The sequence below is a fragment of the Hypanus sabinus genome, chromosome 28 (genome assembly GCF_030144855.1).
Source record: "Hypanus sabinus isolate sHypSab1 chromosome 28, sHypSab1.hap1, whole genome shotgun sequence".
Classification (NCBI taxonomy): Eukaryota; Metazoa; Chordata; class Chondrichthyes; order Myliobatiformes; family Dasyatidae; genus Hypanus; species Hypanus sabinus.
The window spans coordinates 30,580,226-30,602,752 of record NC_082733.1 but is presented as its reverse complement, the minus strand read 5'-3'; the positions used below and the strand labels follow the sequence as shown (position 1 = coordinate 30,602,752).

Genomic DNA, 22,527 nt, shown 5'->3' with positions numbered 1-22,527 from the left:
TAATTCTACAGATCTCTGCATGAATTATATACTTGAACACTGTCCAGCCTTTGGGTTTGAAGAGAAACCACTTAGAAACCGAGCCTTTGCTAATAGTTCAGTGTCTTTAGTTGGCCTCTCTGTATAACTGCAGAACCAATTAGACATGGTAATAGAGGAGACTTTGTTCCAAACTGCATTGGGGTTTCTTTTCTGGACATTTTTTTCTGTGTATGGACACAATGGTAACCCCTCGATCTTTTCTTTCAGTTCCATCATATGAAGTGACAACAGGACCTCCCGTCAGTGTAACCCATAGGCCCGAGGGAGATACTTTTGGTGTAAGTACCTGTTTGAGTGAAATTGCAAAGCTGTTGTTTATCTGCAGAGCGAAACATCCATTAATTATTTTTCAGAGCCAAGGCAGGATATTTTCAAATGCACCCCTCCTAATATTCAGGGAGAAAATTTCTGAAGCCATTTATTTATCATGCACGCTATTCTTTAGCTTTGAAGTTTCAGGTAGGAACTGCTAGTTGAAGACTGTTGACGAAACAATGCTGATGTAGAATCATGTTAACATCCCCAGGAGTCCACCAATCAATCAATATGATGAGTTAGAAAGAGCACGTTGTCAATGAACTTGAAGATTATAGCCTGCAAAAAAAAAGAGGTGACTCAAACAAAACAAAGGCCAGGAAATTAAACTACAATTGTTTGCACAGACCTATTTCACCCAATCTACAGATAATTTTGTTTTTATTAAAGAATGGCTTGATTTGTCACAAATTGATTGAAATATCCACACATACAATGATAGCTGGTGCTGTAAAGTGTTGCACTGACTGCTACGCTACCATGTCAGCCCTAACGGTATGTTATTTGTCCAGAGTTTTAAATAAATTATCAGCCATTTTTTCCAGCAACATCTATCCAATATAAGACAGAGGACATACTGTAAATCCATGTAGACTGTTGTCAGTGTAGAGGTGAGCTTCAATGAGAGAGAATTGTTGAAATCAGGTCTCTCAAACTAAATAATTGTAAATGCTGGTGCTAATCTTCAAATTGTCTGGATTTTCCTTTGGGAACACTTGTGTTTTGAGCACAAGATAAACATTGCCAAAAAGAACACAGACTGAAGATCAATTTTGTCAGATTTCTTCTCAATTTGCCTCTGGAAGCATCATGATGATTTTGGGTAGCTGTGTGTCAGTTAGTTTAACCACTCTCAGTGGCTCATGCTGAATACTTTGATGTAGTACTCAACCCAAGATTTCAACTATGCCCCTGCCTCCCCACTTGCTGCCTGAACTACTGAGTTCCTCTCCCAGTTTGGTATTGCTCAGGATTCCAGCATCTGGAGTCTTTTGTAAAACAAATTGTTCAGCTATTTTCGGTGTCCTGAGCCATTCAGTTAAAGTGAGTATTTAGGACTGCTAGTTTCTTCAGCTGAAGGAAGCCAATGCTGAGGTTATAACCTTGTTATGTGGTTCTAAAGCAGGGGTTCCCAACCTTTTTTTTTATGCCATGGACCCCTACCATTAACTAAGAGGTCTGTAGACCCCAGGTTAGGACTCCTGTCTTAGCCTAACACATAAAATGCTGGAGGAACTTGGCAGATCAGGAAGTATCTATGGAGAGGAAAAAAACAGTCGATGTTTTGGGCTGAGACACATCAAAACAGAGAAATCAGATTTCTTCTTCCTTCTTCCCTTTCATTTCAGTCCTGCTGAAGGGTCTCAGCCTGAAACTCAACTGCTTATTCCTCTCCATAGCTGCTGCCTCACCTGCTGAGTTCCTCCAGCATTTTGTGGTGTGGCGCATTGGATTTCCAGCACCCGCAGAATCTCTTGTGTTTATGGTGCAGTGTTAGCTCCTTTCAATATTTCCGATATTATCCCCACTGCCGCCGTGAACTGTTAAGGTCTCTCCTCACTCCTCTCTGAGAATTGAGGGAGTGTTCATCTTTTGGTGAGCATGTCGACCTTTAATGGTACTGAACTAGCGTGTGCACAATTATCCTGAACATTATGCAAAACCCTTTCTTGGATAATAGTTAACAGCCCAACTGAGAATATGACCCTCCCTCTTACTGCATACTCATACTAATTTAAGATCATAACACATAGCAGAGAATTAGGACATTCAGCCCATTGAGTCTTCATCATCCATCATGACTGATTTATTAACCTCCCTCAATCCCATTCTCTTGCCTTTGACACCCTTACTACTGACAAAGCTATCCACCTCCACTTTAAAAATGACTTGGTCTCCACAGCCGTCCGTGGCAATGAATTCCACAGATTCACTACCATCTGGCTGAAAGAATTCCTCCTCATCCTTACTCCAAAGGGACATCCTCTTATTCTGAGGCTGTGCCCTGTGGTCCTAGACTGCCCCGCTATAGGGATCATCCTCTTCACAATTTGTCCAGCTCCTGCCTCTCTCTTTGATGTAAAATGTGCTTTTTCTCAGCCTTCATTCTCGCTCTCTCATCTACTTCTTACTCAGTGTTTCTCCCTCCTCTTTTGGACAGTCAGTGACTCATCCTAGGTCCACTTGGACTTCTGCCTTCAGAGTACTTAATTGCTTTGTGTTTTTTTTCCCCTATATTCTTGGCCATGTAGTTCTTTCAGTCCCCTTGGTAATTACAGGACTAAAAAGAGATATTTGCATTGTTACCCAGGTAACGTCAATGAAGTAACGACACAATATGATGATCTGAGATGTTTTCTTTCCCCCACCTACCCCCCCAAAATAAATCCAGTTTTAATGACTGCAGAACAGTAAGACCCATTCCCTGAACAGATTGGCATCCTTTGATATTATCATCTTGTGCCCTGAGGTTCTGCTTGCTATTGAGTTTTCATCTGTCTGCCAGAAGGAGCCAGTACAGATGGAAAGATTTGCCGTTGTAATATCAAACTGCAGTAATTTCACAAAAATGACCTACAGGGAGAGGCAGCTAATGAATCTAACAGTACTAGATTTGTCCCAGGAGACAGCAGTGTCGTTGACATTTCACTGTAATTCTAATATAATATTTGTGCTCCTCGCCCTCTTTCCCTTCTGCCACCAAGCATCCTTGATTAATAGAGGGATGTGTGCAAGATGTTATGTCATAGCTCTGCTGCATACTCGAGTATGAGTTGATATCCAGTGAGTTCTATATTTTCTGTGTCTCGTCTGTGACCTTTGCTTTCAGCTGTCCTCTCTTGCCAACCTGCCTGTTACGTTTCCCTCCGCAGCTCACTAACCCGAAGAGCACTTATACCTGTGATTTTCCACATTACGCCAGCCTGTTTCCAAAACCACCTGCCCCCCCCCCCCCCACGCCACTCCACTTCGTTGTTAAACCTCGTTTACCTTGGCTGCCATCTGCTCTTTATTTAAATCTCTACATTAAGCATCTGTCACCTTAATACTTGTGCCATTACCTCAAAATTAAAACTGTTTCTTTTCAGTTGAGTGTTGCATACCCTGACAGTCATACAGCATTAGCAGAGCATGGATTAAGACTTTGTTCGTGCTGTGGGCTGGAGTGGTGAGGGGGTGCCGTAATGCAGTGTCTTAAATTTCAAGAATAGTGGGATAGTTAGCACTTCATGCCTTTTATAACATAATACACAGTAATTTAGAGGTCATACTTTAAAATCTTACCACTGCAACTTGTGAAAATGCAACACAGCTGGTGTTTAGTGGAATGGCACTAGGCAGAAAATCTACATGACAAAAATCTGTTATTGATGAAATCCAACTACTTCACTGAAATACATCAGGGAACTGGAAACTGCGAGTACTCATGGAATCAAAGAAAATGTAGTGGCCTCTTTGCAGGCACCTCCTGTATCTAATAAATTGGCCCCTGAGTGTATGTTCATGGTCTTCTGCTGCTGTAGCCTATCCACTTCAGGGCTTGATGTGTTGTGTGTTAAGGATGCTTTTCTACAAGCCACTGTTATAACACATGGTTATTTAAATGCCTGTCGCCTTCCCGTCAGCTTGAACCAGCCTGGCCGTACTCGTCTGACTTCTCACATTAACAACACACACAAAATGCCTGAGGGTCTCGGCAGGCCAGGCAGCATCAATGGAAAACCGTAAGCAGTTATCATTTCGGGCCGAGACCCTTCATCAGGACTGCTTCTCTCATTGAGGGGGATTTCAATCAGGCCAGCTTGAAGAAGTCTATGAACAACGACCACCAACATATCACCTGTGGAACCAGAGGAGCCAACACACCTGACCACTGTTACACCACCATCAAATACTCTTCCCATGCCCACACTCTGGAAAGTTTGATCACCTGGTTGTATTTCTATACCCAGCATATAGGTAGAAATTAAAGACCACAGCATCAGTGGTGAGGACTAAGAAGATATAGTCAAGGGAGACAAATGAGCACTTACAGGACTGCTTTGAATCGATGTGGTGGACAATATTCAGGGACTCATCTTCTATCTGAATGAATATACAACCTTTGTCATCAACTTCATCAAGAACTATGTGGATGAGTACATGCCTTTGAGATCATATCAGACCTATTCAAGCCAAAAGCCATGGATGACCAGGAGTTTTATTGTCTGCTGAGGTCTAAATCTGTGGAATTCAAGACCAATAATCCAGAAATATACAGAAAGTCCAGATTCAACCTATAGAGGGCTATTTTAAGAGTGAAGAAACAATTCTGATTGAAGTCATGGATGATATCAGATGCACATCAGTTCTGGCAGCATTTGCTTCCTACGAGGTGAAATTTAACATCATGAATGGCCATGATAATTCACTCCCAGGTGAGCAAAATGCCTTTTATGCACGCTGTGAAAAGGAGAATAAAACTAAACTTGTGCAAACCCCAGTGACCCTGTGATCTCTGTCAAGAAGGCCAATATCAGAACACCTTTCAAAAGGGTGAACCCTCACAAAGTGTACATGGTAGGGCACTGAAGACCTGTGTCAACCAACTGATGGGAGTATTCAAGGACATCTTCAATCCCTCAATGCTGCAATCAGTGGCCCCCACCTGCTTCCAAGAGGTGGCAATCATACAGTCCCCAAGAAAAGCGAGGTGAGCTGCCTCAATTACTATTATCCAGCTACTCTGTGATGAAGTGCTTTGAGATGTTGTCATGGCTAACTCTTGAGTTGTTGGTCAACTCTTGCCTAAGCAAGGAGGTGGAACCCACTGCAATTTGCCTGTCACCACAATAGGTCGACAGTAGATGCAATCTCACTGGCTCTCCACTTAGCCCTGCATCACCTGGACAATAACAGTACCTACATCAGATTGCTGATAATTGATCATAGCTCAGTATTTAACACAATCATATCCTTAGATCTAATCAACAAGCTCCAAAACCTGGGCCTCTGTACCTATGTCTGCAACTGGATCTTTCACTTTCTCACCAGGAGACTACAATCAGTGTGGAACGGAAATAACACCTCCTCCTCACTGACAATCAATACTGGTGCACCTTAAGGATGTGTCCTTAGCCACTGCGCTGATCGCTCTACACCCACGATTGTGTAGCTCATCTATAAATTTGTTGTTGACTCAACTATTGTTGGCTGAATTTCGGATGGTGACAAGAAGGCGTAGAGGAGTGATATTGATCAGCTGGTTGAGTGGTGTTCACTCAGCATTAGGAAGTCTAAGGAATTGATTTGAGACTTCAGGAAGGGGAAGTCAAGGAAATGCAGATCAGTTCTCATTCGGCAGGGCAAGAGGTGAGCAGTTTGAAGATGCTAAGTGTCAACATCTCTGAAGGTGTATCATGGGTCCAACATATTGATGCAATTCCAAAGAAGGCATGGCAATAGATATATTTCATTAGGAGTTCCGGCAAAATGGCACCAGTAACCAATAGTCACACCTTGTCGACTGCTTACAAAGCTACTGGATACTCTTCTTCCAAATATACTTCCTCTTCTTCTTCTGAACTGTGAATGATTTCAGCCTTTAATTTCACTTTTAGGAATGTAATTTTGGGCCAGCTAAATGATTTGGTGCTGCTGCACGCTCCTGGGGGATTCGACATGGATGAGATTCTTTGTTGATTCCCAGCGCTGGAAAATAGACCTGTGTCTGGCTCCCTTACTCCGTGCCAATTAACGCGCCGAGCAAGATTAAGATGGTCGAGGACGAGAGCAGGTGTTCAGCACCGTTTACCTGCGTTTGACAGGTCCCTTTGGCTGCTGCCAGTAGGCAGAAGGTGCAGGAGTCCCGGGTCCCACACCTCCAGATTCTGGAGCAGCTGTTGCACAGCAGTATTCGGGCTTCTGCACATGCTGCGCAGTTGTTGAAATGCTTCGGGGACTCTGCATTTCATGTACCATGTGTTTTTGTTTAGTTCTTTACTACTTGTGCAATTTGATTGGGGCGCTTCCCTGCTGAACTAACTCTGCGGCCTTTGGCACAGTGCCAGGGACTCACTTTTGGGGACGCTGCGGTTAATGCTATTTGTTTACTTGTTATTGCTTGCAAAATCTGTTTTTCACACATTGGGTGCTTGATGGTCTTGTCGTATGAGGGATTTTCATTGAACAGATTTTATTGTGACTCTTTGTTTTGTGGCTGCCTGTAAGGAAGTGAATCTCAAGGTTATATATAGTATACATACTTTAATGATAAATGAACTTTGTACTTTGAGTTTGAGGAGGCTAGGTATGTCATCAAAGACACACACACAAATGTCTATAGATATACCATAAATGTGTTCTAACTGGTTGCATCACCCTCTGGAATGGAGGTACCTCTGTGCAGGATCAGAAAAGCTGCAGGAAGTTGTAAGCTCAGCCAGCTCCTTCATGGGTACTAGAATCTCCAGCATCAAGGACACCTTCAAAAGGCAATGCCTCAGGACACGAGCATCTATCATTAGGAGCGCAAAATAATCTGCAGTTGCTGAGGTCAAAGCAACACGCACAACAAGCTGGAGGAACTCAGCAGGTCCAGCAACATCCATGGAAATGAACAGGCAACGTTTTGGGCCGAGACATTGACTGTTGGTTTCCACGGACGCTGCCTGACCTGCTGAGTTCCTCCAATGTGTTGTGCGTGTTGATCCATCATTAAAGATCCCATCAACCAGAACATGGCTTTTCTCATTGCTACAATCAAAGAGGAGGCACAGGAGCCTAAGGACACATGCTTAATGTTTCAGGAACAACCTCTTTCCCTCAGCCATCAGATTCTTGAACAGACAATGAACCCATGAACACTACCTCTTTTTTGTTGCTTTTATTTTTCACAACTTACTTAATTTTTTTAACATGTATTTCTTATTGTAACTTACAGTTTTAAAAAAATTATTACGTAATGCACTGTGCTACTGCAGTAAAACAATAAATTTCACAACGTATAGTAGAGATGTTAAACCAAATTCAGATTATTTAAAAACTGCCCCTGTTGAAGTGGACTTGGTAGACTTCAGGTGTTGATTCTGTCCAGACCTGGGTAACAATTCCAAGTTTTTAAAATTAAAATTGTAAGGATATACAGTTAATGCCCCAGAATATAGAGAGTTCACTCTCTCTAGCACCAACGGTTTTCCTTTCAGCATCACCATTGTCTTGTATAATAAATTTGATTTCCTTCCTGAGCGTTCTATCCCAAATAGTTGTCATCTTACTCATAAATAATTTGCGGATGAGTAATTTGTTCAGCTTCTGCCATCTGAACCTAATCCCATTCCTGCACATGACATTATTTGTTTGGTCGTATGCAATCAGTTCTCAGAGTTTTTGACTATCTTGTTCGCCTCAGTACAATCCCCTTCTCAAGTATCTTCAGTGTAGGCAAGCACATACCAGGTGCTAGAAGTTCAATGTTTTCAAAGTACAAAGTATATTTATTATTAAAGTAAGTATACATTACACAACCTTGAGATTTCTCTCCTTACAGGCAGATAGAAAATAAGAAACCCAAAAGAATCCATTTTAAAAAGACCAATTTCGAGAGAGAGAGAGAGAGAGAAACAAAATTGTAGAAACGATAAATGTAAGCAAAGAGCATTTAGAATGAAAGTGAATCCTCAGACACGAAGCCCTGGGCAGCCGGAGATGGGCCTACAGCCTCAGCTTCAGTGTAGTGCAGAACCGTGTAAATGTCCACACACCTGGTCATTCATCTCTCTACTAGTAACCAAGCTCTGTTGCTTCGATACGCTTTGGGGCTGGACTCCACCGCCACGTTTCGGCCTGTATCTGACCTTTCCAGATTGGCCCAGTGTTTAAATGGACCAAACGTCGTGTTCAATTTAGGTAGGCGGGTCCCGAATCTACTGAACTTTTCCCAAGACACTCTTCCTGTACAATGTGTTCAGGATTACAGACCAGCTCTTGTTTAACCGGAGTATTTCATCCTAGGTTTTATGATCCATTGCTTTTATTTGCTGGATTTACTTAAGATGATGTCAACTTTTGCTACTTTGATCTCCTGTGAAATGCTTTGTGTAATTTTACAGCGCTGATGTCTGTACGTAAATGAAAGTTGTTATTCATTTCAACAATCCACCTAACTTCCAAAATCTGTTCTTTGTAATCTGACACCATTAAGTTGATTGTCTCATTGTTATTCTTATTCCCCAATCTCATTACTTACATTTTTCATCACTGAATTTAATTCCCCACTTTTTTTGGGTTGTTCTTGTCCAGACCAGCCTGGATCCAATTGTCTCCAATATTAACATCATTAGAAAATGTCGATGTTCTTTCTTTTCATTCAACCCCTCACTCACCCTCTCCCTGCCATCCTTTATCAATGATATGCAACATGAACAGGCAGGTCCCCAGATTGCTGTGCAATTTAACACGTGACCAGCTCATCTTCTTTAATGCAGGCAATTTCCACTCTGCTTCTATAACACTTTCCAGACTGCCCTCCAGGGCTGTAACGTATCAAAGACGTTGCTGAAATTCGGAGAGAAAAAAAATCATTAGGTTAATAGGTGTTGAATCTGTCTAGTTATGTGGATTTACTAGTCAAAGTCCCTGCCAGAGCTTTTTTCTGTAACTGGATATGGAGGAGGATGGACACGGTAATGTCTGCATACTGATGAAGACATGCCCACAGAATTCTATTTCAGTCCTTGACAAGAAAAAAAGACCAGGAAGGAGATTCTTTTAGTTTCATAATCTGGAGTTTTTAAAGTGATCTAATACACTTAAGAGGTGGCGGCGTGGAGATACGTATCTACCAAAGGAGGTGTAAGGCACTCCTTCACTCCGCTAGCCTGCAGGTCACCCTTGGGTAAGGGGTAGCACCTGCTTAGCCCCATCGATCAGGGTCACGTGAAGCCATGGGAGCAGGTGGTGGACAGTTGTATGAGCGGCCGGTTCTTATCACAAGGCCTGGTTGTGCCACCACTGACACCTGGAAGGCAACCTCTGAAGAGTACAGACAATGGTTGGGGTCTCCCATCTTGCAAAGACACTGCCCAGAAGAAGGCAATGGCAAACCACTTCTGCAGAAAAAAGTTTGCCAAGAACAATCATTGTCAGGAACAGAGAAAAGATCAAGAAGAGCTTATTAGCAAATTAAAGATAGGTGGAAGACCATAATCTCCCATATAATTTGACACGGAATATAATGATAATGAATACATATCAAAAGTGTTTAAATTGCTGTGAATAAGTTTAAAATATCTAGAACATATAACTTCTAGAAGTTGATCAAAACTGTAAACTGATTTTAAAAGGCTTAAACTGAATGGTGCCATGAGGAACAGTGCATGGAACTCAACTACAGGCCCTTCTTGGGTAACGAATGCCCATTTTATGGGCGTTCCACAGATTCACTGCTGTCTGGCTAAAAAAAAATCCTCCTTCCCTCTGTTCTAAAAAGGTCGCCCCACGATTTTGATGCTGTGGAGAGGAAATATCCTCTCCACATCCACCCTTTCAACATTCAAGTGGTTCATTTTGTTTCTTTCCAGTTCATTATGTAGCTCTCAATTCAATATCTCCCACAATGTGATGCTTCACATTGTTGCCTTCCATGAAATCCTAGATCTTCAAAATTTCATCAATAAGTATTTCTTTGCCTATAAAGTTTCCTTCATATCTGTTAGAAAATCAGCCCGCATTTTATGGATATGAGAAATTGGCACTAGCTCACTGGGCACCATGGTCAGCATGGATTCATTGGGACAAGGAGCTAATATCCATTCTGTATGGTTCTACAACTACATGATTCTTACTTTCTTACTGTTTGTTGCGCTGCTGGCATTTAGGGCAGCAATGAAGGTCCTCCTTCTCTGTCCATGCCAACTGAGATGTAGAAGGATCCTTCATTGCTGTTTCCATAACAATTTTGTTTTACCACTCAGGGTTGTTAGCCCTGTGCTGAACCTTCAAACCTAGAGGACAGGTGGACCAATCTTTGTCTAGTTTTTACCCTTTGACCTGTTTGGCATGGGTAACCCTACCAAGAGCGAAAGCCAGCTGATTCTAGCCTGCCAACAACACACACAAAATGCTGGTGGAACACAGCAGGCCAGGCAGCATCTATAGGGAGAAGCACCGTCGACGTTTCGGGCCGAGACCCTTCGTCAGGACTAACCGATAGGAAAGATAGTAAGAGATTCGAAAGTAGTAGGGAGAGGGGCAAATGCGAAATGATAGGAGAAGACTGGAGGGGGTGGGATGAAGCTAAGAGCTGGAAAGGTGATTGGCGAAAGTGATACAGAGCTGGAGAAGGAAAAGGATCATGGGACGGGAGGCCTCAGGAGAAAGAAAGTGGGGGGAGCACCAGAGGGAGATGGACAACAGGCAAACAACTAAATATGTCAGGGATGGGGTAAGAAGGGGAGGAGGGGCATTAACGGAAGTTAGAGAAGTCAACGTTCATGCCATCAGGTTGGAGGCTACCCAGCCGGTATATGAGGTGCTGTTCCTCCAACCTAAGTTTGGATTTATTTTGACAATAGTGGAGGCCATGGATAGACATATCAGAATGGGAATGGGACATGGAATTAAAATGTGTGGCCACTGGGAGATCCTGCTTTTTCTGGCAGACCGAGCGTAGGTGTTCAGCGAAACAGTCTCCCAGTCTGCGTCGGGTCTCACCAATATATAAAAGGCCACACCGGACGCAGTATACCACACCAGCAGACTCACAGGTGAAATGTCACCTCACCTGGAAGGACTGTCAGGGGCCCTGAATGGTGGTGAGGGAGGAAGTGTAAGAGCAGGTGTAGCACTTGTTCTGCTTACAAGGATAAGTGCCAGGAGGGAGATTGGTGGGAAGGGATGGGGGAGACAAGCGGACAAGGGATCCCTGCGAAAAGCAGAAAGGGGGGGAGGGAAAAATGTGTTTGGTAGTGGGATCCCATTGGAGGTGGCGGAAGTTACGGAGAATTATACGTTGATCCCTACGCGACTCCCTTGTCCACTCATCCGCTGAACACCTATGCTCGGTCCGCCAGAAAAAGCAGGATCTCCCAGTGGCCACACATTTTAATTCCACGTCCCATTCCCATTCTGATATGTCTATCCATGGCCACCTCTATTGTCAAAATGAATCCAAACTCAGGTTGGAGAAACAACACCTTATATACCGGCTGAATAGCCTCCAACCTGATGGGATGAACATTGATTTCTTTAACTTCCGTTAATGCCCCTCCTCCCCTTCTTACCCCATCCCTGACATATTTAATTGTTTGCCTGTTCTCCATCTCCCTGTGCTCAACCCACCTTTCTTTCTCCCGAGGCCTCCCGTCCCATGATCCTTTCCCTTCTCCAGCTCTGTATCACTTTCGCCAATCACCTTTCCAGCTCTTAGCTTCATCCCACCCCCTCCGGTCTTCTCCTATCATTTCGCATTTCCCCCTCCCCCCACTACTTTCGAATCTCTTACTATCTTTCCTTTCGGTTAGTTCTGACGAAGGGTCTCGGCCTGAAACGTCGACGCGCTTCTCCCTATAGATGCTGCCTGGCCTGCTGTGTTCCATCAGCATTTTGTGTGTGTTGTTGTTTGAATTTCCAGCATCTGCAGATTTCCTCGTGTTGACTCTAGCCAGCATAGCTCTCTGCATCATTGAGGCACAGAGGCCTCCAAAGTAAGACAAGGTCATGGTTCTCTTGGAGGCCTCTATGATTCCCCCAGTTCATGAAGGCATTCAATGTAGCGCTTCTGTACTCACTGACAAAAGTGACATCACTTTGGGACTTAAAAATATTTGGTTGGATATTTGTTTTCCATTGAAATTATCTTTCCAACACCATTCTTTAGCCCGAAGGAACCAAATTCTGACTGTTCCAAGCATTGGTGGCAGATCAAATAAGTCCCTTAGTGATTCCAGCAATTTTTATTTATGGCTAAAATTTGCATTATAAAATTGAACAGGGATTGACTGAGGAGGCATTGTTAGTACTCACGTTGTGTAATGTCACTTCAGCTGTGTGATTGACATCTCCACCTGCGGAAGCAATGTATTTATTCACTGCTACAGCAGGAGAACCATCACCTAATAGGAAATGTGAATGCTCTGCTCCAATTGGCATGCAGTTTTGCCTGAAATAATGGTTCAGAACATTTTGATGTAATCACGTTCAATGATGTTGACAACCAGGGAAGCTCTTGGCTTACTAGGATTTTTATCACAGCTTCATATGCAGATAGGGGATCGTTTTAATTATCACACAAGTATTGCTGGCAAAGAGAATCTGTTGTTGTACAATTGAACATGATCCCATTGACTGTACACCTGAATTTACTGTTCACGGCATACTTTATCTGTGTGTATTGATGGGTGCCATGAGGATTAGTGCTTGGAACTCAACTACAGGCCCTGCTCAGGTTATGAATGCACAACTTACAGACGTTCCCACGTACAAGAAAGCTCTCGTCATATTACATTTAAATAGTTTTAGTAAGTAGGTACAAAGGTACAAGGGATTTTGGACTTCGTTGTATTGGAGTATAGAAATTCCCTATAGGAGTAGCAAATTCTTGAAAAATATTAGTGACTCCATATTTGGAGTCTGGTCCCTTATTTGCAATTCCATTTGCCTTTTTAAAAGATGTATATACCTGCTACGGAAGCAGTTCAGAAAGGATTTACCAGGGACACTATCATGCATTAGACATTACTGAATTTGAACGTGCATCTTTGCTCCCCTTACAGATAGACACTAACACAGTGAAGGACATTTGCAATCTATTATTGGCATGCATTACGGCAACTTCCTCCGAACTTTCACCTCAGTACATACTGCAGGGCACTATGAATTAAACTTGGGTCCAATTAAACTGTGCCTTTCTCAGATAAAGAACATTTACAAGGTGTTTGGTCAAATGCAGGACAGAAAACAGTATCATGCTTGTAAGAAAGAAATCGATGCATATTCATTATATTGGAGTACAGGTCTGGTATATTTCCCATATTAAATGGAGACAATATATTTGCATTATACTATGCAGAAATTGTATATTTAGGATGACAGGTATTTAAATGAATATTTCCCACCCTGAGGCACAGGCTGTGTACACTTTCCAAGTGGCAGGGGTACACGCTGACACTGTATGGAAATATTTGGCCAACACGTGCTCGATCCAACCCTGTAGAAACACTCAGCCTCTTTATCAATCTCATGGCTGCTCCCGCCTGCTGTTGCAACATGATACAATTGCAACATGGAAGAATGTCATTCAGCTCATTGGGCAAGGCCAGTTCCCAGCAGTGCAATACCATTAGTTCCCCTTATGCCATAAGACCATAAGACGCAGCAGCAGAATTAGGCCATTCAGCCCATTCAATTGTGCCTGATTTAATTTCCCTCTCAACTCCATTCTCCTGCATTCTTCCCATAACCTATGAGCCCTTACTAATCAAGAACCTATCAAACTCCAATAACTTGGCCTCCACAGACAGCTGTGGCAACAAATTCCACAGACTCACCGTACCCTAGCTAAAGAAATTCCTCCTCATTTCTGTTCCTCAGGGACGTCCTTGTAATCTGAGGCTACCTCCATTACTTGTAGCATGTTTTCTTGTCCTTTTCTTGTAATGTGTTCTCTTTCACACGCTCATCAACTTCCCCCAGATTTCCTGACACTCACCTCCACTAAAGGTAAATTCCAGTGGTCAGTTAACCTTGCCCGTGCAACTTGGCATTGTGGGAAGGAACTGGAGTGCGTGGGAGGCAACCATGTGGTCCTTGGGGAAATGTGCAAACTCCACACAGACAACGCTGAACGTCAGGATAAAGGTTGTGATGCTGGAGCTATAAGGTGCGCACCAACTATTGCACCTCTGTGACACCCTAATCACCGGCCTTTCTGTGAGGCAGAATGATCTACAACTGGGGGCCAGGCCAGAGATCAACGCTGGCAACAGTTCTCGTCACAGTATTTAAATGTTTCTGATATTCAGAAACATTGGAATGGAATTAAGTAATTTAAGTAATCTGGCCCCTCCGATCAGTGTGATCCAGAATATCATTGGCCTTGGAGTAGAATGTTAGATGCGCCAACGTCCTCATTCCAGTACATTTTCAATTTTTGTAGAAGTCAAAGGCTAAACAGTAGCCATGGTAGTGTCGAGGTTAGCACAACATTACTGCAGTTCAGGGTGTCAGAATTCGGAGTTCAATTCTGGTGCTGTCTATAAAGAATTTGTATGTCCTCCCCAAGGGCCACATGGAATTCTTCTGGATGCTCTGGTTTCATCCCACAGTCCAAAGACATACTAGTTAGTAGGTTAATTGCTCATTGTAACTTGTCCTGTGATTACGCTAGGGTTAAGTCGGTGGTTGTAATACTGTGCAATTTGTTTGGGAGTGGGGAGGGGGTGTGAGAAATGGGCCTGCAGAGTGCTGTATCTCCAAGTAAAATCAAAATTTACTTTGGAGGACAGTCGGTCAGTAATTAGCTGCAGAGCCGTTGCCCACATTGGAGCTCAATCTATCCCAGTGTAGAGTATATGAGCGTACTTGATACTTGATTAATTAGAATGTCACTTTAATCAGATTTTGCTGCATGAATATTTGATGGTTGATACTTCAAAGAAATAAAGAGAAAGCAGATTGCTTCTCATCAAAGGAACATTACAGATTGCCTAATGATGGTGGGGGCCAAGGTGCTTTGAAGTCCAGAAGCACCATTTCTGATGCTCTGCTATGCTCCCCCCAACAGGTTTCGATCGCTGTTGGACTTGCAGCTTTTGCGTGCATCCTCCTGCTTGTCTTGTTCATCATGATTAACAAATATGGACGGCGTTCTAAATTTGGAATGAAGGGTGAGTAATGACAAGGAAGAGTCTGCAGTGCTGGTTCCATGTTGTTGCAATCTCACTGTGCTAAAGGAAGCATGGGATGGGGGGGGTGGAGTTTCCTGAAGACAGCATTATTTATCAGAAAATGAATAAGTTATTGGGATTTCATTGGTTGAAATTTGTTGTCATTGTGCTGAAGTATGATCAATTCAAGAGTTCAGGTCAACAAATAGAAAGGATGAGACAATGAAGAATTCTATTATTGTTTTGTTTGGTGTGTCAATGTATCAAGAGCAAAAATGAATGGTAATCACATCCACATTAAACACAATCAGTTGTTAATCATCGGGAAGTAATCTGCTCCCTTGAAATTCTCCGCAATAGGTGCTGCCATCAATTCCATCGATTTAATTCAAATAGTTATGTAGCTGGAACAGAATAATTTTAGTGTCTTTACATCTATCTTCTGCTCAAAGTAATCAGTGGTAAGATGGGGATCACTGTGGCAAAGTACTTGCATAATCTATGAATTAGAAATTGTAATACAACCTGAACCAATTGCGAGCGTAACATATGGATAGTGACCTCGATGATACATTACATGATTTTCCACTACTTCCTATGCTGGTTGCCTGGAATATTCATTTATATTTGAATTGTTTAAGTCACATTGCAATAAGTGGAGGACTTACTGATAAATTTTCCATTTCTACTAAGGCGGATTGCTGGGTGGTGTGGCTTATTCAATGCTGTACCTCAACGAATATATAATGAACAAATTCTAGCAGTGTAGTTGTTTGGTCAGTCCTGGACATCATGACCACCAGGGACCCATGCTAACTGTTTGAGGTTATTAACTAATTACAGTGGAAGAATATTTCCATTCATTTTCAGACTCCGCTATAATTCCTTGTTTCTCCCCCATTTCACAATGGGAGCTTTATCTTTTTATTTATTCATTCACAGCCGGTAGCTATCACTGGTGTGGCTGCTTTGTATTGTCTACTCCCAGTGGCCACTGAACTGACTGCTGAGCCAACCACACTTGTGGGTCAGAAGTTGTATTTAGCTGTTCCAGTCAAGGGTAGCATGGTTCCTTCATTGCTGAGCCAGCTGTGTTTTTAAAAAAAATTATTTAGAGATAAGAGGGGTGATTGATAAGTTCGTGGCTTAAGGTAGAAGGAGTCAATTTTAGAAAACTTTTCAACTTTTCAACATAGTCCCCTCATATATTTATGCACTAAGTCCAGCGGTCGTGGAGGATACGGATCTTGGACCTCCAGAAAGTGTCCACAGATGGGTGATTGATAAGCTTGTGACCCAAGGTAGAAAGAGATGAGTTATACAGCTGTCGTTACATGCAGAAGCAGTTCAACTCTTTGAGTGATTAAGCAGAAAGTTTGAAGTTACTAACTCATCAGGTAATAACTCATCAGGGGTGATTGATAAGTTTGTGGCTTAAGATAGAAGGAGATGAGTTATTAACTTCAAACTTTCTGCATAATCTCTCAAAGAGTTGAACGAGATCTGTATAACATCTCCTTCTACCTTAGGCCACGAAGTTATCAATCACCTCTGCTATGGACACTTTCTGGAGATCCAAGATCCGTATGCTCCATGACTGCAGGACTAAGTGTGTAAATGTAGGAGGGGACTATGTTGAAAATTAAATGTGCTATGTTTTCTAAAATTGACTTCTTCTACCCTAGGCCACCAACATCAATCACCCCTCGTATAGCATAGAAACAGGTCCTTCTGTCCCACGAATCCATGCAGGTCAATTTTACCCAAATGTCTATGTCTATGACCAATCATTCTACTAACCCCTACATCTTTGGATTGTGGGAGAGAACTGAAGCATCTGGAGGAAACCAATGCAGTCACAGGAAGAACGTATGAACGCCTCACAGACAGTGGCGGGAATTGAACCCAGGGTCGCTGTTACTATAACAGCATTATGCTAACCACTACACTACCATGCCCACTCATACAAACAATCCAGTTGTTTAATACATGTAGTTTATTATTTCCAGGACTTACAAGAAATAGGTAGTTTAATAAACTAAATGTTATTAGTTTAATAAATTAATAGCAATCTGTAGTTTCATTGTTATTGGTAATGAGAACAGCTTTAATTGAAAATTCAAAGAAGTCTGAATGGCAACATGGTGAGAAAATCAGATTATTGTCTTCATTTAGCCAGTTGAACTTTAATGCCCCAGTTGCCATGGCATTGATTCGACTGTGCCACATCAGTTCATTGCTCCAGATCTCTGGTTTCTATCCGTTTAGTTATCATACCTCTAATAAACATTCTGCTCAGCATTTAGTATCTGTCAGGCTTCTTCTTGTAACATGTGCTTGTGCTTCCCTTCCCACTGTCCAGTCCCCTATTCTGCTCTGTCCCTTTTGTCTTTGCACTTGGTTTAAGGATGACCTGCTGCCCAGTCACTCACACTTCCCTCTCCCAGCATGTTTCACTGCTGAGCATTTTACACCCCACCTCAGTAGTCCACTCAGTAACTTTCTAACATTGGTTCAGCACGGAAGTGTAGTGGTTAGTGTACAGTATTTCAGTGCCAGTGGCCCAGGTTTAGTTCTGTCTGTAAGAAGTTTATGTGCTGTCACAGTAACCATGTGAGTTTCCTCTATGTTCTCCAGTCTCCTCACATGTTCCAGAGACACACAAACTCGTAGGTTAATTAGTCATATGGATGTAATTGGGCAGCATGAGCTTGCTGGGATTGGATGGCCTTTTACCATGCTGTATCTCTTAATCGCTTACAGCAGGATACTCTATGATCACAAACTCTGTTGCAAAAGCTCTGTTTTAGAACATTTTCAGGACAAGCTGTTCCCCTCTGCCATCAGATTTCTGAATGGACATCCATATACACTACCTCACTATTTTTTGCTCTCTCTTTGACAATAGACAACAGGTGCAGGAGTAGGCCATTCGGCCCTTCGAGCCAGCACTGCCATTCGCTGTGATCATGGCTGATCATCAACAATCAGTACCCCATTCCTGCCTTCTCCCCATATCCTCATATATTTGCATTACTTATTTAATTTTATGCTTTTTTCTTTTTATAATTCATAGTCTTATTATTATGTGTTGTACTGTTCTGCGTTGGCGTGTGGCCAAGTGGTTAAGGCATTGGTCTAGTGATCTGAAGGTCACTAGTTCTAGCCTCAGCTAAGGCAGCGTGGTGTATCCTTGAGCAAGGCACTTAACCACATGTTGATCTGTGACGACACCTGTGCCAAGCGGTATCGGCCCTTGCCCTTCCCTTGGACAACATCGGTGGTGTGGAGAGGGGAGACTTGCAGCTTGGGCAACTGCCAGTCTCTCATACAACCCTGCCCAGGCCTGCACCCTGGAAACTTTGCAAGGTGCAAATTCATGGTCTCTTGAGACTAACAGATGCCTGTAACTGTACTGCTGCACGTTACAACAAATTTCACAGCATATGTATGTCAGTGATATTAAAGCTCTTTCCCCCTCACACAATAGCTCTGTTGCCTTCAGCACCGATGTGAGAGATCAATCGTAATTGTGACCACCTCATTATCTGTAATAAGCTTTGATATGTTGGAAAAAAGCGAAATACAGAGCTCCGTGATCAGTGCACTTTTAATGAGGCCATTTTTTTTCTTTTTAAATGAAAGTTGGAGTAACAGTATCAGCCAAAATCAGAAAGTGCCTTAACAAAAGCCATTACGCAGCACAACAATTTATCCATCCCTTCTTGTGGCGTTCACTTTGCAAAAAATTGGAGTTGATAACAGTTCCTACCATGGACCTTGTTTGCTGATATTACTCTGTCATTCTCTGGCATTACTCTGTTCTCTTTTTCCAGCTTAGGAGGTTTATGATGTTGTGTACACATACAGGGGTAGAGGAAGGACACGAACCCCTGCCAAACCAAGCAGGGTACAAGGAAAACAGAAGTGTCTGTCCACGTTACCCAACACTGACAGAGTGAAGTCTCCAGAACATACATTAAAAGTTTTAGTAGTAAGCAATTCTGCCTGAGCAAGGGTTCCCAAACTTTCTTATGCCTTGAACCAATACCATTAAGCAAGAGGCCCATGGACCCCTGTTGGGAACACCTGCAGAGAAATTTTATGGGCCGAGTAGCATCTGTTGAAGGGAGGTTGGGTGTGTGATAGAGGAAATACCACCATTTCAGAATGAAACCTTGAGTCATAAAGCCTTTCCCCCTACAGATGCTGCTCAAACCACTGAATACCTTCAGCAGATTGTTGTTCCGGTTTGCAGCATCTGCAGTCTCCTCATGCATTGAAAGCTATTCCTTTTCACCTGCCTGCTTCAAGCAAGCTAAATGGGAACAATCAGGGCCCAGTCTGGCAGGAATGACTTACTATTCCTGAAGAATGGCATGGTCATGCAGTGGTTAGACTTCAAATGGTACTGGTTGTAAGATCAGGGCTTGATTCCCACCGCTGTCTGTAAGGATGTTCTTCCCATGTCTGTGTGGATTTTCTCTGTTTCTGTGTTCTGTGCTTCAGTGCTCTGGTTTCTAAGAAGCTTGGTAGCACGTATGGGCTTCCCAGCGCAACCCTTGCTAATCTGATTTGACTCAATTAACGCATTTCACTGTATGTTTCAGTGTTGTAGCTAATACATTTTTTAAAAACCTTGAAATCTTTACTTCAGTCGCAAGAATGAACTGATGCCTGCTACAATACCTGCCTCCTTTCTTGCAGAGCCTATGACCCAAGGGGACCCACTGCTGGATTTAAATTCTAATGTAGTCCTAATGTTGTGTTTGACATTTAAACAGTGCTCACACTTGACTGTGTAAAATATAAAGATGGCTCATGGTTGATATAAAGGACCATGTTAATTGACAATGTTTGAACACTGGTATTTAGAGTTAATTGCCGGTATTGAATCGAAGTGCATCTTGCACTCTCCATACAATGGCAGCATGTTGCTCTCCTGCCTCCTCCATGACCTTTAGGTGTTAAATGCGACAGTGTGAAGAATTGATGGCGCTGACATAGTGACAGCCTTCACATTCAGCCCGCCCTTTGCATAAACCTGGCAGGAGCTGGTTCTGCTTCTGTTTAAGGATTCAAAAGTAATAGAAATGAAGGATTCTATTTTTTGTATGTGATTCAAAACATTAAATTATGGGAATGTGGGTGGTGGGCAGAGGTCCAGAAGCAATCTCATAAGGAGAATTGATTTTCCATCTCACGGAAGAATTAATGCAATCATTTCTAACTAGGAGCAGAAGTGCCTTTTATGCTTGCTTTGAAAGGGAGAATAAAACTACAGCTATAAGGGTCACTGCAGCACACGGTGACCCCGTGATCTCTGTTTTGGAGGCCGATGTCAGACTGTCTTCTAAGAGGGTGTACCCTCGCAAGGCGACAGGTTCTGACGGAGTACCATCATGACTCAAGAGGAGGCCACGATCCAACATGGCAGAAGGGGAATAGGTATCAGAATTAGAATATTTGGCCACTGGGAGGTTCTGCTTTAGGTGGATGGGCAGAGGTGCTCACACCTAAGGGGTTTTGAGTGGTAGTGATTGGATTCACCCCTGTTCCAAGGATTACTCCTTAGTAATAAAGACCAGGTAGGCACAGAGAGAAACTGTACATCCGGACAAGTATCTTTATTGTCACAACTAACACGCATGTGAATTTACAAAATGACTAATTGTGTGCACAACTACAAGGTTTCCCTGACCCTTTGTAAACAGTTGAAGAACAGAAAAAGTAATATCCAGGCAAAAGAGTTTATGCTGGTCAGAATTCCTCATGGTACCAATGTGATCTGCACGTGTCTGATATGGGGTTCTCGGTGACTGCAATAGTCAGTCTCATGAGTTGTCACTGCTTCGCATTCAAAGCTCCTTACACTTCTTATCAGCTCAAATGCCCTGTTCCAATCTTGTTGGCTTGAGGTCATTTGAATAACTTGTGTCAGTTCTTATCGGCTGTGGTCGCAGCAAACATCAATTTGTTGCCCTCTTCAGCGAGTGACAACTGGTAATTTATGTCTCTGTTCTAAATCAGAGCAGACCAGACAGTTACTAAACTCAAGTTACTCAGGGAAGACACAGACCCCACTATTCATAAACTAACATGTTCTATCATACCAAAGAACACCTCACAAATAATTTAGTATTTGGAATTGATCTCTACTCTGGCAAATTATCGGGAGTATCAGTGTGTCCACTTTCAAGCACTTTGATACAGCTATTCCTGAGCAATACCAGTTCACAAGACTACCCACAAAATGGAGCTCTCCTCTCCTCTTGTGTCATGATGAGGCCCCCCTCAGAATGGAGGAGCAACACCTTATATTCCATCAGGATGGGCTCCAACTCAATGGCATGAGTATTGATTTCTCCTTCTGGTAAAAAAAAAACTCCTTCCCCTTTCCCTCTTTTTTCTGTTCCGCATACTGGCCTCTTACCTCTTCTCACCTACCTATCACCTCCTCCAGAGCCCTCCTCCTTCCCTTTCTCCCTTGGTTCACTCTCCTCTCCTATTAGATTCTTTCCTCTCCAGCCCTTTACCTTTCCCAACCATCTGGCTTCAGCTAATTCCGTCCAGCTATCCTCCTCCTTTTCTCCCCCACCTTTTTATTTTGGTGTCATCCCCTTCTGTTCCAGTCCTAAAGAAGTTCTCAGCCTGAAATATCAACTGTTTGCTCATTCCCATGGATGCTGCCTGACTTGTTGAGTTCCTTCAGTATTTTACGTGTGTTGCTTTGGTTCTCCTGCATCTGCAGAATTTAAGGAATCTACAGAGCAGCTTTACAAAATGGCAGCCTCCATTCTTTCAGCCTTGTGGCAAGAATAAAGAGAATTAACTTGTCTACGTCCACTGACCTTGACTCATTCAAGTTCACTGATTTGTAGATTATAATTCTTTCTGGCCAACATCCCTATCTGAAGTTCTGTTCCTTTCAGATTGATTGCTTGACTATGAATTCCTCTCATGCTGTTTAATTTTTTTCTAAGCAATCTCACTCTATAAGATGGGCAAAGCTTTTCCTAAGAGGGGATACCTAAATACTAGACAATACATGAACATTGGGGGAGAAAAAATGAACTGATTGCTTCAAAAGTGGTCTTGACTACACTGGGAATTTAAACACTAGGCTGGGTTCTTGGGAAGTGATGGCTCAGTGTGTGCTCAGTGATGTCTGCCTGCCCAAAGGCAAAGGGACAGGGAAGAAGTGGTGAGTGCAGACTCTCATGAGGAGCCAGTGATCTGTTCACCCCCATCACTGAATGTCCTTGTTACCTACATTTGCACAATTACGAGAGTACTTCACTAGTAT

General features: G+C 42.7%; 1 protein-coding gene across 2 annotated transcripts in view; it reads left to right on the top strand.

Annotated features, from left to right (window-relative positions):
• LOC132382542 (NT-3 growth factor receptor-like) overlaps positions 1 to 22,527 on the top strand; it is a 951,566-nt gene that overhangs the window by 560,415 nt on the left and 368,624 nt on the right. For both annotated transcript variants that reach the window (XM_059952849.1, XM_059952848.1), the window contains exons 10-11: positions 250 to 320; positions 15,119 to 15,221. In XM_059952849.1, coding sequence (XP_059808832.1) covers positions 250 to 320; positions 15,119 to 15,221 — 174 coding nt within the window. The remainder of the gene's footprint in view (positions 1 to 249; positions 321 to 15,118; positions 15,222 to 22,527) is intronic.